The 14,235-nt window shown below is 28.7% G+C and overlaps 1 protein-coding gene across 13 annotated transcripts in view; it reads left to right on the top strand.

The window, feature by feature from the left end:
* The window catches only part of LOC108003470 (glutamate receptor ionotropic, kainate 2), a 225,085-nt gene that overhangs the window by 171,914 nt on the left and 38,936 nt on the right, over positions 1-14,235 (top strand). For all 13 annotated transcript variants that reach the window (XM_062073630.1, XM_062073629.1, XM_062073631.1 and 10 more), the window contains exons 7-8: positions 747-911; positions 2,903-3,055. In XM_062073630.1, the coding sequence (XP_061929614.1) occupies positions 747-911; positions 2,903-3,055 (318 nt within the window). The remainder of the gene's footprint in view (positions 1-746; positions 912-2,902; positions 3,056-14,235) is intronic.

Below are 14,235 nucleotides of genomic sequence, written 5' to 3'. Positions count from 1 at the left end.
ACTTTGACAATCTAAATAAATAAAAAGGGTAAATTAAGCTTCTAAAGATCCGACGATAGCCGTATAGTTCGCAATAATGTTTCTCTCCGCAGAAAGACTGTTCTTCGATCCTCCAGGTAAATAAAGATTGGATAGATATTCTTGGACAAAGAGAAATCGACAGCCAATATCTAACTGTTTTAAAGAAAAGTAGAGACTTCCGCCTATAGATAGGATCGCTTTCATCGAGATTTTCAAAGAAATTTTAATCCACTGAAGAAATCCAATATTGGAAAATAAAGTAGTTATCATAATAATGTTTTGTTAACAGCGTATTTTACGCAAATTTATTTGAGACAGAATGCAACGTTCCACTTCGACGCCAATAAAATGCTTCCCTTCTTATCTGGATAATGTTTTATTAACGTTTTTTTTTTAATTTTATTTTATTATTCCCTTTTTACATATGAAAATAATATATCGTGAATGGAATAAATTTGCACAATAATATTTTTCGAAATAAGAAGAACGGAATCAAATCCAAAATATTACGAGATCTCGAAATTCTTGAAATGCAGAATATCTATTAATGAAAATCCTATCTAAAAATGAAAATACATTCATATCGTTACTATAATTTTATAAGTTATACGAATTAATATTTAAATTTTGAGAATTTCGAAGTTCTAACTATCCTATCTCTACACTTAATAATAATGGGTATGGATATACTTGAAATAAAAGAGAGAAAAAAATATGATTTTTAGGACATAGAGACATTCGATCTGGAGGATTTCAAGTACAACAGTGTGAACATGACTGCGTTCCGTCTTGTGGACCTCGAGGAACCAAAGGTGGCCGAAGTTCTGAGACAGATGGAACGTTTCCAGCCGATTGGCCACGCTATCCTCAACAAAACCGGAGTTATCCAGGTTGGTGGAAAGTTCAAGTTACTTCGAGGTGTATATGCTCGACCGCCGGAAGTCGCTATCGGTCCCAAAACTCGTTATACCCTGGCCCATTGAAATGGAAAACGGTTTTCTACATTTCCATTGAACGATCTCGCGCTAACTTTGACAAAGAATAGTCAATGCCTGATATTCTTTATGGAAGTCTCCTGATTTACATCGTATAACGTCCGAGGATATCGCGCATGGGTGGATAAAAATAAGCTAAAAGCATTCCATTTTGAAGATCCATTCCGGACGAGAAGAGAAGAGAGTAAATATTGTAGCTCAGATACAAAGCGCGAAGATTTAAGAATATTATTTATCGAAGCTTTATTCGATTTTATGATGAAAATAATTCACAAGATTCTCCGCGGTTTTCTTTAGAAATTTATGGTTGTGTTATAACGACAAAAATATAACAGGGAATCTTATCTTCCTTTTTTTAAATCATATCTAAATACAGATAAATTAAATCATATCTAATTACTAGATAAACTATACACGTTATTATCCTCCAAAAAATTAGTACACGAAATAAATATTATAAATGAAGTCTTGGAAATTTCTGAAAAACGACCTTGATTCAACGTATCGAAAAGACTAAAAATTTTACGATTCGATTCGAATGATGATATCGAGAACGGATTTGAATAAAACAAAAACGATTACAAGAAGAATTTTCTGTTATCAACGATGTTTATTTTAATTGGCAACGATCATTCACGAGTAAGTTATACAACGATGAACAAGTGAATATATTGACGAGTATCAGGATTTCGAGTTGTTATTATTAATAAATTGCGAATGAAAGATGTAGTTTAACGTATCGTGCAACGGGGAAAATTATACGTCGAAGTGAGATGAAGATATTCGAATATGGAATAAATTGCAGAAAATTATGGAAATCAGCGAATGAAACGCGTAGAAGATTTGCATTAAAAATTCAATACATAATAACGTTCTCTCGATCCGGAAATTACTACGTTAATTCTATTTAATTAGGTTAATATTTATGAATTTAATCAGTCTGTAGCTACGAGTTATCGTATTCGTTCGGTTCCCCGACATTTCGTTGCAATTTGCGTCTTTATTAGTTTATCTTGTTAATAAACGTATAATTTTCTTTCTGCATGTATTATATCAGATACATATTACAATTTTTCTTGCGTTATTATTAAATGAAAATTAGAAGAGAATATAACAAAAACAAGAATGGAGTTAAAATTAATTCAATATTAATCTGAAAAGAGTAATAGAAGAAAAAAAAGAAGAAATTGTCAACATCATTCGATTGCCGATACTTTGTCAACAATTAAGCGATATTCATTATGAATATTGAAACGAAATCACTCGATCGTGGGCGTGTTTAAAACGAACCAGTTTCTTCTTAAAAGCTTTAATAATCATATTTTTGATTTTTTCATCATATTTTCTCCAAATATAAATAAAAAAAGCTACAAGATATAATTGCTATTCATTAATACAAGCTTTTAATTTCTCTCAAGAAGAAAATATTATTGTTTTGTAAAAATTATAATATGCATTCGATATGATATGTGTAGAAAAAAAATTATACATTTATTAATAAGATAAACTAATAAAGATGCAAATTGCAACAATCGATTCGACTTTTCACCGAGAAATTTACCGACATAGTTTTGATAAATTTTTAATAACAGATCGAAGAGCGATTTAAAATAATGAATAAAATCGTTCTGCGTTTCTTTGCACTTCTTCGTAGCTTTTTATTGTTCGTAAATTATGAGATTCGAGGCAAGAATCGACAATTGACTTTACAAAGTAAAACTTCTCTTTTGAATCTGCAGAGAAACTTTGATACAGTTTATTATACCATTTGTCCAATAAACTTTCTCTAAAATCGATTTACGCGAAATTGGGTCGGATAAGGAGAAAGATCGTGATAAATAGATACGAGCAACTTTTCACACGAGGGGAAAACACGTATGTTTCAGGCAGAACCAGCTTTGGTGTACGACAGTGTGCAGGTTTTCGCACACGGTTTGGCGGCATTGGATCGAAGCCACGACCTGAGGCCCGCCAATTTATCATGTGAAAAAGAGGAGCCTTGGGACGATGGTTTGTCCCTTTACAACTACATTAACGCCGTACGTACGTTCTATAATTTTTGATTATCGAATTCGCTTACTAGCGAGACCGCAATGCGCAACACGAGCAATTAGATAGAACAATGGAAAGTTTTAATAGTGATGAAACGTGGATAATAAAGGAGATGAAATACAAGAATAAAAAGTATCAATTGCTCGACCAAGCAAAGAAATTTTTGAAGAATTCATAAAATAATGCAACAAATTTTTGTATCAAATTAGGAATTACGAAGGAATTACGAAGGAAATGAGGAGTTGAACTGAGAAATCCCCCCATTATCTCGATAAACTTTTTACGAAAAATAAAATTACGAACATAACTAATTAGATCACATTATTTCTTATAATTATATCACTGTTATTAATTACACAATGATATAATTATATATTGTATATTTAATAATAATTTCTATACTATAATTTCTAACTGAGATTGTATAAATTCCAAATCTATCACGACTGCGATAACCTGTTCCATTCGTCTCTTATATAAAAATTTATTTATTTTCAAATAAATAAATTTTTCTTTTGCAAAACGTTCAAACTTTTGATCGTTGTGCAACACAATTAGCAAAAAAAAAAAAATTATAACGGAAATGAAACTTAAATCTGAAAATAAAATCTAAATTGCGAGACATTTTATCAATATTTTTCATTTTCATCATAATGGAAATGAAAAATAATTGATAATTAAAAGCATAAAAGAAAAAAAGAATATAAGCGAAATAAGCTTCCCACAAAGCACTACACTATTTTGTCCATCTACTCTATCTACTTAATTATTAGATTATGCATGCACTTAAATATATTATATTATATATATATTTAGATATAAATATAATATATTATAATATATTTTATTTAATCAATATTTTTTTATAATCTAATATCTTCTTCCTACGAAGGAAATAAATGAAATAAATTTAAATACAACACTAAAATATAACAACACTGAAACACAAAACATTCTCTACCTATATTAAAAATCTTTCATATATTTAGGAATTAAATATTTTATTTATAAAACTTGCCTATCAAAAGATTAAAAGACTTTTCTTTTTATAACTCTATTTACATTAGAACACGACGTAATCTCAAAAAAATAAGGAAATAAATGCAAATAAGAAAAGTTAGTGAATGAAGTCGCAACTATCAAATTAGATTAACTAAAGATTTGACAGTTTAGAATTAGAAAGATCAGGGATGACAAACGATTCATGATTGAAAAGGAGTTTGTTTTAGATTGTTTTGGAAAACTTCGAATTATAAAGAATAGGAAAGTTAAGGATATCTCTTACTAAGAGGAAGAACACATCTATCAAAAACCTATACATATTCTTTGTTCCACTCCATCGAAAACTGATTCCTGAAACAGATTATGTAACAAAATTAGTAAAATTTAACAAATAAGTAATTTCTAGCAAATAAAAATCAAAAATCTTCTCCTTTTTCTCGGATTTTCTTCAATTCATACCTGTAACAAACTCAATTTCAATTAGTAATTAAAAAATAATTCATATCTGAAAAAAGAAACATTAATCAAACTATTACAAACATTAATAAAATATTGTTAAGTAACTCAAATCAAAAAACTATTATGTCTATCTATCAACACAAAAAAAATACTATTTTAACAATATTTTTAATAACAAATGCTCTTGATGAAAGGATGCTGAAAAGAAAAAATAAATAAAAGTAACCAGAAGGGTTACCAAAATAATTATCCACTCAATATAAATCCGAACAAACCGTGAGTGGATTATTTTTTATATCTCGCAACGCTAATATTCTAAAATTTCCAAAAAAAAAAACACGAAGAGTGCTTTATTGTATTATTTGCAACACAATCCAATAAAAATAAAAATAAAAATAAAAAAAATAAAAACATAAAAAATTCGCGGATTTATCATCAGTATTTTAATTTACGAAATTCTATTAAACTAATTTATGCACTCGTGTATTATTATACGCAACACTAATAGCGAAAGATTGCAGTCATATACAGAGACTGCCGTTGTAACCACTCTTGTGCAGTTTCTTAACTGCAATAGGTGATTCAGGAGCAGCACATTTCCACAATTCAAGTGGAAGAAATATGGGCAATTCGTAAACGGAACATTACTTTAAACAACCCGATCATTTGTTAACGCAACACTATTTTTTAAAATTTACTATTAATATTTTCTACAAATAAAAAGCTACTTCAAATATTCTGACACAATAAATCGCTAGAATAAATGCAAGATAAAATAAAAAAAATATAATAAACTAATAGACTAATTTATAATTAAAATAATTAAAGCAATCGCGATATTTTTTACAACGCAACACTATTAAGAAACGCGATCATTATTTTATCGCAACACTAATTCAACCCGTTATTAATTTATCGCAACACTAATAAAAAATCGCGATGCCCATGATGACTGGATCTGGTGGGCCAGCATGCAATCGGCCAGACAATACAACAACAAATACTACGTATTACTAAAACGAGCACAGTGACAAAATAGTAACAATGACTTCCCATTCTTTGGACCAAAGAAAATCCAAAAAATGAGAAGCCATTCGTTGCAGCCCTCTTCGTGACAGTTTGTCGGGCCTCTTCGGTCTTCCTCCTTCGGGCGCAATGCCCGCTGAAACTTAAATCTAGGCTCGAGATTCGCTAATCGTAAACAAAAAAAGAAATAAAAAAAAGACTAAATCGCGGAAACTAGCACATGGACGACTAATGATCGAAATGATCATTGTTCATACATGTGCAGAATCTCGAGCGCAACGTTCGTTTCGGAACCAAATCACGATCGCGACCGCGGAATTCGAAAAATCGATCAGCAAAGCCAGAGACAAATGGCATTTCTCCGTTCATCTCAGCTTCACCATCGATTTATCAAATTTTATTTCCTGAAACAGATTGTCACGCGAAAACGCGCCTACCCGATCAGAGACTGTGACAACCTGCCCGGCCCTACCTACTTATATTTAACAGGCATACCAGAAGTATACTACCTATCCTACCTAGCCCTATATTTAAAAATGGCAAAACGGGCATACCAACACATTCATTCCACGATTCTCACGCATAATACTCGGGCGCAAAAGCCTACACTAGGGAAAGTGTCCCGGGACACCTCCGACACCCGAGCTTGGCACACTACTCTCACACTCTAAGTTTACGTACCATTTCCCTGAAATCGACTGACGATGGCTAGAGACCATTGCGATAAAAACACGTATTAATTAATTCAATATTTATCCACAAAAATATATGTTTTTTGAAAGTATTCAATTACTAAAATAGTAATATTTAATATCGTTATCGGCATTTGGCAGTAAAATTTACAATATTGCATGTAAGTTATTGGAAATTATGAGATTACATGTAAATATATCATGCTATATTGCATGGAATAATAAACGACGCAATTCCACAACCTAACCACACACACACAATGTGGAAAATACGTCGTGCACGATTCACTAACACATCGTCAGTCGCTGAAAAATTATTATAAACTTATGAACTAGATTCATCATGCCCATTGCCTTTCTCTCACCCAAGTAGCACCGGGGCACGTGAATGAGATCCTGGCAATGGACATGGAAAGGGTTAAATCTGAAAATCCTGAGCTAAAAAAAGATATTAGCATATCTAACGAACTAATATTCTTCAATTCAAGATCTATTTATTTTATTTCAAGCTTTAATAAATTTAATTTACAAATATAATGAATTCTTATTAATTTTAAAAAGTAAAAATGTAGAAACAATAAATAAGAAATTTATTTTGAGAATTAATAGTAAATAATTGACTCTACATTGAAATACATTTATATTATTATTTTCATAATATATTTATTAGTAAGAATAACCTCAGGCGATTTCTTTATCAAAGCACTTTTTCAGAAATATAAAAGAAATATTCAAAACTTGTAGCTTTGATTTAAAAATCTACCTGTCGCGAAGTGTCTTCTTGCATACAATATTTGATATATTTTTAAATAAGAGAAATAAAACTATTATCTTTACTATTTATTTAATTTATATATATACATATATTTAATGTTAATATTTGACGTTTGTAAATATATTTTAATAGATTATAATAATTTATTTTTAGATAATGAACTAATATTATTAAAAATTATTAATATTTAAAAGCATTAATATACAAGAAGACCTATCCTGATCTAATAAATAAAACACAAGAAAAAGAAATGTTACTATTCACGGGTATATACATATATACCCGTGGTCACTGTGCTCGTGCAAAGATCTACGTATACAACCAATTACTCGTGTCGATTCGGATCTTTCATCCTACGACATGATTGAGTAATCAGAGGAACATAAAATCATGCGACTCACCAATGATGCGAAGAATCTGCTCTCATAGAATATCATCGCCAAATAATCAGGAAATGGAAACTGTAACATATGGAACATTATAATTAAAACACAATTCTATTGAAAGAATTAAAATAAGTAGAAAATATAAAAATAATTACCTCTTCGCGTGATGGATGATCGCCTTATTTTCTTGAAAAACTGACTCTATCTCAAACCGAATATTAAAATAATAATAAGAATAATAAACTATAATTATAATCGACGAACAAACACTGACTCTAATTTCGCGACTGATTATTAAAATTAAATTGAATTAGAACAGTTATGTTCTAAAAAAATACTTAAAATACCATTACGAAACAAACACTGACTCTATTGACTGCATTGCACGCAGTCACAATTTTCTGAAAGAAAAATTGTATTAAATGGGTATAGGATAAAGAAACAAAATATTCTTTCGATATTTTATTTCTTTTTTCTATCGAGCATTTGTTATAAATATATTTATATTTTTAAAAATTCTGAATTAAGAGATAATGAAAGAATAAATTTATTTATAAAAAAAAATTTGACATCCGAAATAAAAATATAATTTATTCGATCTTTTCTATTTTCGTCATATTTTTAATGATTTATATATCGCTGTTATGAGTTACTTAATAAATAAATATCGTTGAAATTCAATAAAAAGAAAATAAAAATGCATATACTTTTGATACGAAAAATCAAATGTTACCGTTTCTCTGATTGGTTGACATCAAACGGTCGTTAATGGCGTCCATATTGAAATTTCTTTTCTTCTCCTTGTAGACAATCTAAGTAGTCGATCACAAATCTGCACAAAAATAATTAAATTCTTAGAAAATACATGAAATTAAAACGAATGATAATGAAACAAGGTCATAAAATCTTTTTATAGAACCAAATAAAGCCAAATCAAACTCAAATTTCGTTATAGAAATTAATGGCGTCTATTTCACTAATAACACTGACAATAAGATACGTTTATTAAAGAAAATCTAATAATTATTCTTCAAGAAATTATTAATTATAATAAAATTCACAAAATTATTCAACAAATATATTAATTAAACAATATATACGCGAAAAATAAAAGAATAATTACAGAAAAAAATGTATTACGCAATAGATTAATCACGCACTTGAAACGAAACGTCCACACACTACGACTTTCGATTATAGACTGATACCTCGTACCGCGAGTTCGATTATCGAATTGGATTAAGGTAAACGTTCGAAGTTTGGCAACAAATCGATATATGTGTGTGTATCGAACGTACTCTACGAATGCGACTAATAATCTTTTGCGACGATTATATTGTAAATATTTTTCGCCTTGAACGTAATAAAAACAAAGGAAGAAATACATCGTCAGTTTTCTTAGAACGTTGACTTACAAAAAAACATTCTCAGCCTCGAACGTAAAATAAAAACAAAAATAGTACGAATGTACGAATAGACGCAATTACGGAAGAAATATATGGAAATATTTATAAAATATAATTTATTTAAACTATTTAATCTATTGTTTTTACTTTCATATGAATTAAAAAAATTAAAAAAAGATATATATATAAAAATTATATTAATTATTATACGTTTTTTTGTTAAAATGAAAAATCTTACCACGTTTATTGCGTTTTCGTAGCTATTCCAATAATTAAACAATAATTTACACAAATAAAATTCATATATGAAATTAAAGTGATATTGAAATAAAATAATAATTAAATTTAAAATTAATTCGACTTCAAATGCTTGTATATAATACAAACTACCGGTAACCGTTACACTCAAATGAATGGGTATCAAAGGAGGATAAAAAGTACAAAAAACAATTCAATTTTGACACAATAATACTTAATAAATGATTAAACACGCACAAATTAATTAAATAAAAACACTAACAGTTTACAAATTATACCACAATATCAATAATTAATAATTATATACCCGTGGCGTTGTAACGTGTACTCTCTTTACGATTCTTGCCAACAGACTGACGCCATATGCATTTCGTTTAGTTACTGGGGCCTTAGCGGCTTTCTGATTGGTTAGAATAATACTGTTCCCTATACTTCAATCGCGCGAAAATTGAAATACAACGAAATACTTTAATTATAAATTTATACATTAAAATCTTAGGAAAATACTTAGAAAAAAAATACAATAAGAAAATTACGTTTAATTCTAATTTCACATTGCTTTCTAATATAAGAAAATCTATTTCTAATATAATTGTAATTTAATAACTCTAATAATTGTTTCAATATAAATTTTCTAAAATTAATAATATATAAAATAAAATTTTCTTTAATCAAATATTATTTTAAAATAATTTTATAAAAATATATCTTAAAAAAGATTTTACTTCGTATGTTATTCGCAAAATATTATGTTTATAAGATAATTAAAAAATAATAGGAAGTATAATGATACAATTTTGCAGTTGTTTGCGTATATTTCGTTTTCGTATCATGATGATTATTTGTTTCAGTTTATTTTAACAATAACATCAATTAAAAATTAAAAACTATGTAATACATAAAACAGAAAAAAACAAATACTATTATTTATTAGTATAACAAATGTCCGTGATCATTGTGTTTCTGCAAAATTCTATCAATCATTCGTATCGATTCGGATCTTTCATTTTACAACATGATTGAAAAATCAGAAGAACATAAATGTATGCAACTTACCAATGATGCGAAGAATCTGTATTAATATGACTCATACAATGTCATTATCCAATATCATCATCAGGAAATAGAAACTGTAACAAAATATAAAACATTATAATTAAAACACAATTCATATTTTTCAATTATATTTTCAAAAAATTGAAATAAACGGAAAAAATATAAAAATAATTACCTCTTCGTGTGATGGAAGATCGTCTTATTCTCTTGAGAAACACTGATTCTATTTTGTAAAAGCATTAACTCTATCTCGAAGATTAAAATAAAAAACAATAAAAATAAAAGACTATTAATTATATTAATAATTTATAATCGACGAACAAATATTGATTCTAATTTTGCGATTAACTATTATAATTAAGTAGAATTGAAACAGCTACATTCCAAAAAAATACTTAAAATATCATTTTAACAACTGACCGCATTCCACATGGTCATAATTTTCTGAAAGAAAAGTTGTATTAAATGGGCATGAAGTAAAGAAACAAAATATTATTTCAATATTTTATTTCTTTTTTCTATTTTCCTTTCATCAATTAAATTATTAAAATATTGTTAATTAATTCAAAATGAAAGATATCTGAAAAATCCGTAAGAAAAAAAAATATTCTTTAACAATACTTTTAATAATAAATGCTCTTGATGAAAGGATGCTGAAAAGAAAAAATAAATAAAAATAACCAGAAGGGTTACCAAAATAATTATCCACTCAATATAAATCCGAACAAACCGTGAGTGGATTATTTTTTATATTTCGCAACGCTAATATTCTAAAATTTCCAAAAAAAAAAAACACGAAGAGTGCTTTATTGTATTATTTGCAACACAATCCAATAAAAATAAAAATAAAAATAAAAATAAAAAAAATAAAAACATAAAAAATTCGCGGATTTATCATCAGTATTTTAATTTACGAAATTCTATTAAACTAATTTATGCACTCGTGTTTTATTATACGCAACACTAATAGCGAAAGATTGCAGTCATATCCAGAGTCTGCCGTTGTAACCACTCTTGTGCAATTTCTTAACTGCAATAGGTGATTCAGGAGCAGCACATTTCCACAATTAAAGTGGAAGAAATATGGGCAATTCGTAAAACGGAACATTACTTTAAACAACCCGATCATTTGTTAACGCAACACTATTTTTTAAAATTTATTATTAATATTTTCTACAAATAAAAAGCTATTTCAAATATTCTGACACTATAAATCGCTAGAATAAATGCAAGATGAAATAAAAAAAATATAATAAAATAATAGACTAATTCATAATTAAAATAATTAAAGCAATCGCGATATTTTTTACAACGCAACACTATTAAGAAACGCGATCATTATTTTATCGCAACACTAATTCAACCCGTTATTAATTTATCGCAACACTAATAAAAAATCGCGATGCCCATGATGACTGGATCTGGTGGGCCAGCATGCAATCGGCCAGACAATACAACAACAAATACTACGTATTACTAAAACGAGCACAGTGACAAAATAGTAACAATGACTTCCCATTCTTTGGACCAAAGAAAATCCAAAAAATGAGAAGCCATTCGTTGCAGCCCTCTTCGTGACAGTTTGTCGGGCCTCTTCGGTCTTCCTCCTTCGGGCGCAATGCCCGCTGAAACTTAAATCTAGGCTCGAGATTCGCTAATCGTAAACAAAAAAAGAAATAAAAAAAAGACTAAATCGCGGAAACTAGCACATGGACGACTAATGATCGAAATGATCATTGTTCATACATGTGCAGAATCTCGAGCGCAACGTTCGTTTCGGAACCAAATCACGATCGCGACCGCGGAATTCGAAAAATCGATCAGCAAAGCCAGAGACAAATGGCATTTCTCCGTTCATCTCAGCTTCACCATCGATTTATCAAATTTTATTTCCTGAAACAGATTGTCACGCGAAAACGCGCCTACCCGATCAGAGACTGTGACAACCTGCCCGGCCCTACCTACTTATATTTAACAGGCATACCAGAAGTATACTACCTATCCTACCTAGCCCTATATTTAAAAAATGGCAAAACGGGCATACCAACACATTCATTCCACGATTCTCACGCATAATACTCGGGCGCAAAAGCCTACACTAGGGAAAGTGTCCCGGGACACCTCCGACACCCGAGCTTGGCACACTACTCTCACACTCTAAGTTTACGTACCATTTCCCTGAAATCGACTGACGATGGCTAGAGACCATTGCGATAAAAACACGTATTAATTAATTCAATATTTATCCACAAAAATATATGTTTTTTGAAAGTATTCAATTACTAAAATAGTAATATTTAATATCGTTATCGGCATTTGGCAGTAAAATTTACAATATTGCATGTAAGTTATTGGAAATTATGAGATTACATGTAAATATATCATGCTATATTGCATGGAATAATAAACGACGCAATTCCACAACCTAACCACACACACACAATGTGGAAAATACGTCGTGCACGATTCACTAACACATCGTCAGTCGCTGAAAAATTATTATAAACTTATGAACTAGATTCATCATGCCCATTGCCTTTCTCTCACCCAAGTAGCACCGGGGCACGTGAATGAGATCCTGGCAATGGACATGGAAAGGGTTAAATCTGAAAATCCTGAGCTAAAAAAAGATATTAGCATATCTAACGAACTAATATTCTTCAATTCAAGATCTATTTATTTTATTTCAAGCTTTAATAAATTTAATTTACAAATATAATGAATTCTTATTAATTTTAAAAAGTAAAAATGTAGAAACAATAAATAAGAAATTTATTTTGAGAATTAATAGTAAATAATTGACTCTACATTGAAATACATTTATATTATTATTTTCATAATATATTTATTAGTAAGAATAACCTCAGGCGATTTCTTTATCAAAGCACTTTTTCAGAAATATAAAAGAAATATTCAAAACTTGTAGCTTTGATTTAAAAATCTACCTGTCGCGAAGTGTCTTCTTGCATACAATATTTGATATATTTTTAAATAAGAGAAATAAAACTATTATCTTTACTATTTATTTAATTTATATATATACATATATTTAATGTTAATATTTGACGTTTGTAAATATATTTTAATAGATTATAATAATTTATTTTTAGATAATGAACTAATATTATTAAAAATTATTAATATTTAAAAGCATTAATATACAAGAAGACCTATCCTGATCTAATAAATAAAACACAAGAAAAAGAAATGTTACTATTCACGGGTATATACATATATACCCGTGGTCACTGTGCTCGTGCAAAGATCTACGTATACAACCAATTACTCGTGTCGATTCGGATCTTTCATCCTACGACATGATTGAGTAATCAGAGGAACATAAAATCATGCGACTCACCAATGATGCGAAGAATCTGCTCTCATAGAATATCATCGCCAAATAATCAGGAAATGGAAACTGTAACATATGGAACATTATAATTAAAACACAATTCTATTGAAAGAATTAAAATAAGTAGAAAATATAAAAATAATTACCTCTTCGCGTGATGGATGATCGCCTTATTTTCTTGAAAAACTGACTCTATCTCAAACCGAATATTAAAATAATAATAAGAATAATAAACTATAATTATAATCGACGAACAAACACTGACTCTAATTTCGCGACTGATTATTAAAATTAAATTGAATTAGAACAGTTATGTTCTAAAAAAATACTTAAAATACCATTACGAAACAAACACTGACTCTATTGACTGCATTGCACGCAGTCACAATTTTCTGAAAGAAAAATTGTATTAAATGGGTATAGGATAAAGAAACAAAATATTCTTTCGATATTTTATTTCTTTTTTCTATCGAGCATTTGTTATAAATATATTTATATTTTTAAAAATTCTGAATTAAGAGATAATGAAAGAATAAATTTATTTATAAAAAAAAATTTGACATCCGAAATAAAAATATAATTTATTCGATCTTTTCTATTTTCGTCATATTTTTAATGATTTATATATCGCTGTTATGAGTTACTTAATAAATAAATATCGTTGAAATTCAATAAAAAGAAAATAAAAATGCATATACTTTTGATACGAAAAATCAAATGTTACCGTTTCTCTGATTGGTTGACATCAAACGGTC

Source organism: Apis cerana, linkage group LG4, assembly GCF_029169275.1.
Source record: "Apis cerana isolate GH-2021 linkage group LG4, AcerK_1.0, whole genome shotgun sequence".
In the NCBI taxonomy this organism is placed as follows: domain Eukaryota; kingdom Metazoa; phylum Arthropoda; class Insecta; order Hymenoptera; family Apidae; genus Apis; species Apis cerana.
Note: the sequence above shows the minus strand (reverse complement) of the source record. Positions and strands in the feature narration are given on the sequence as shown.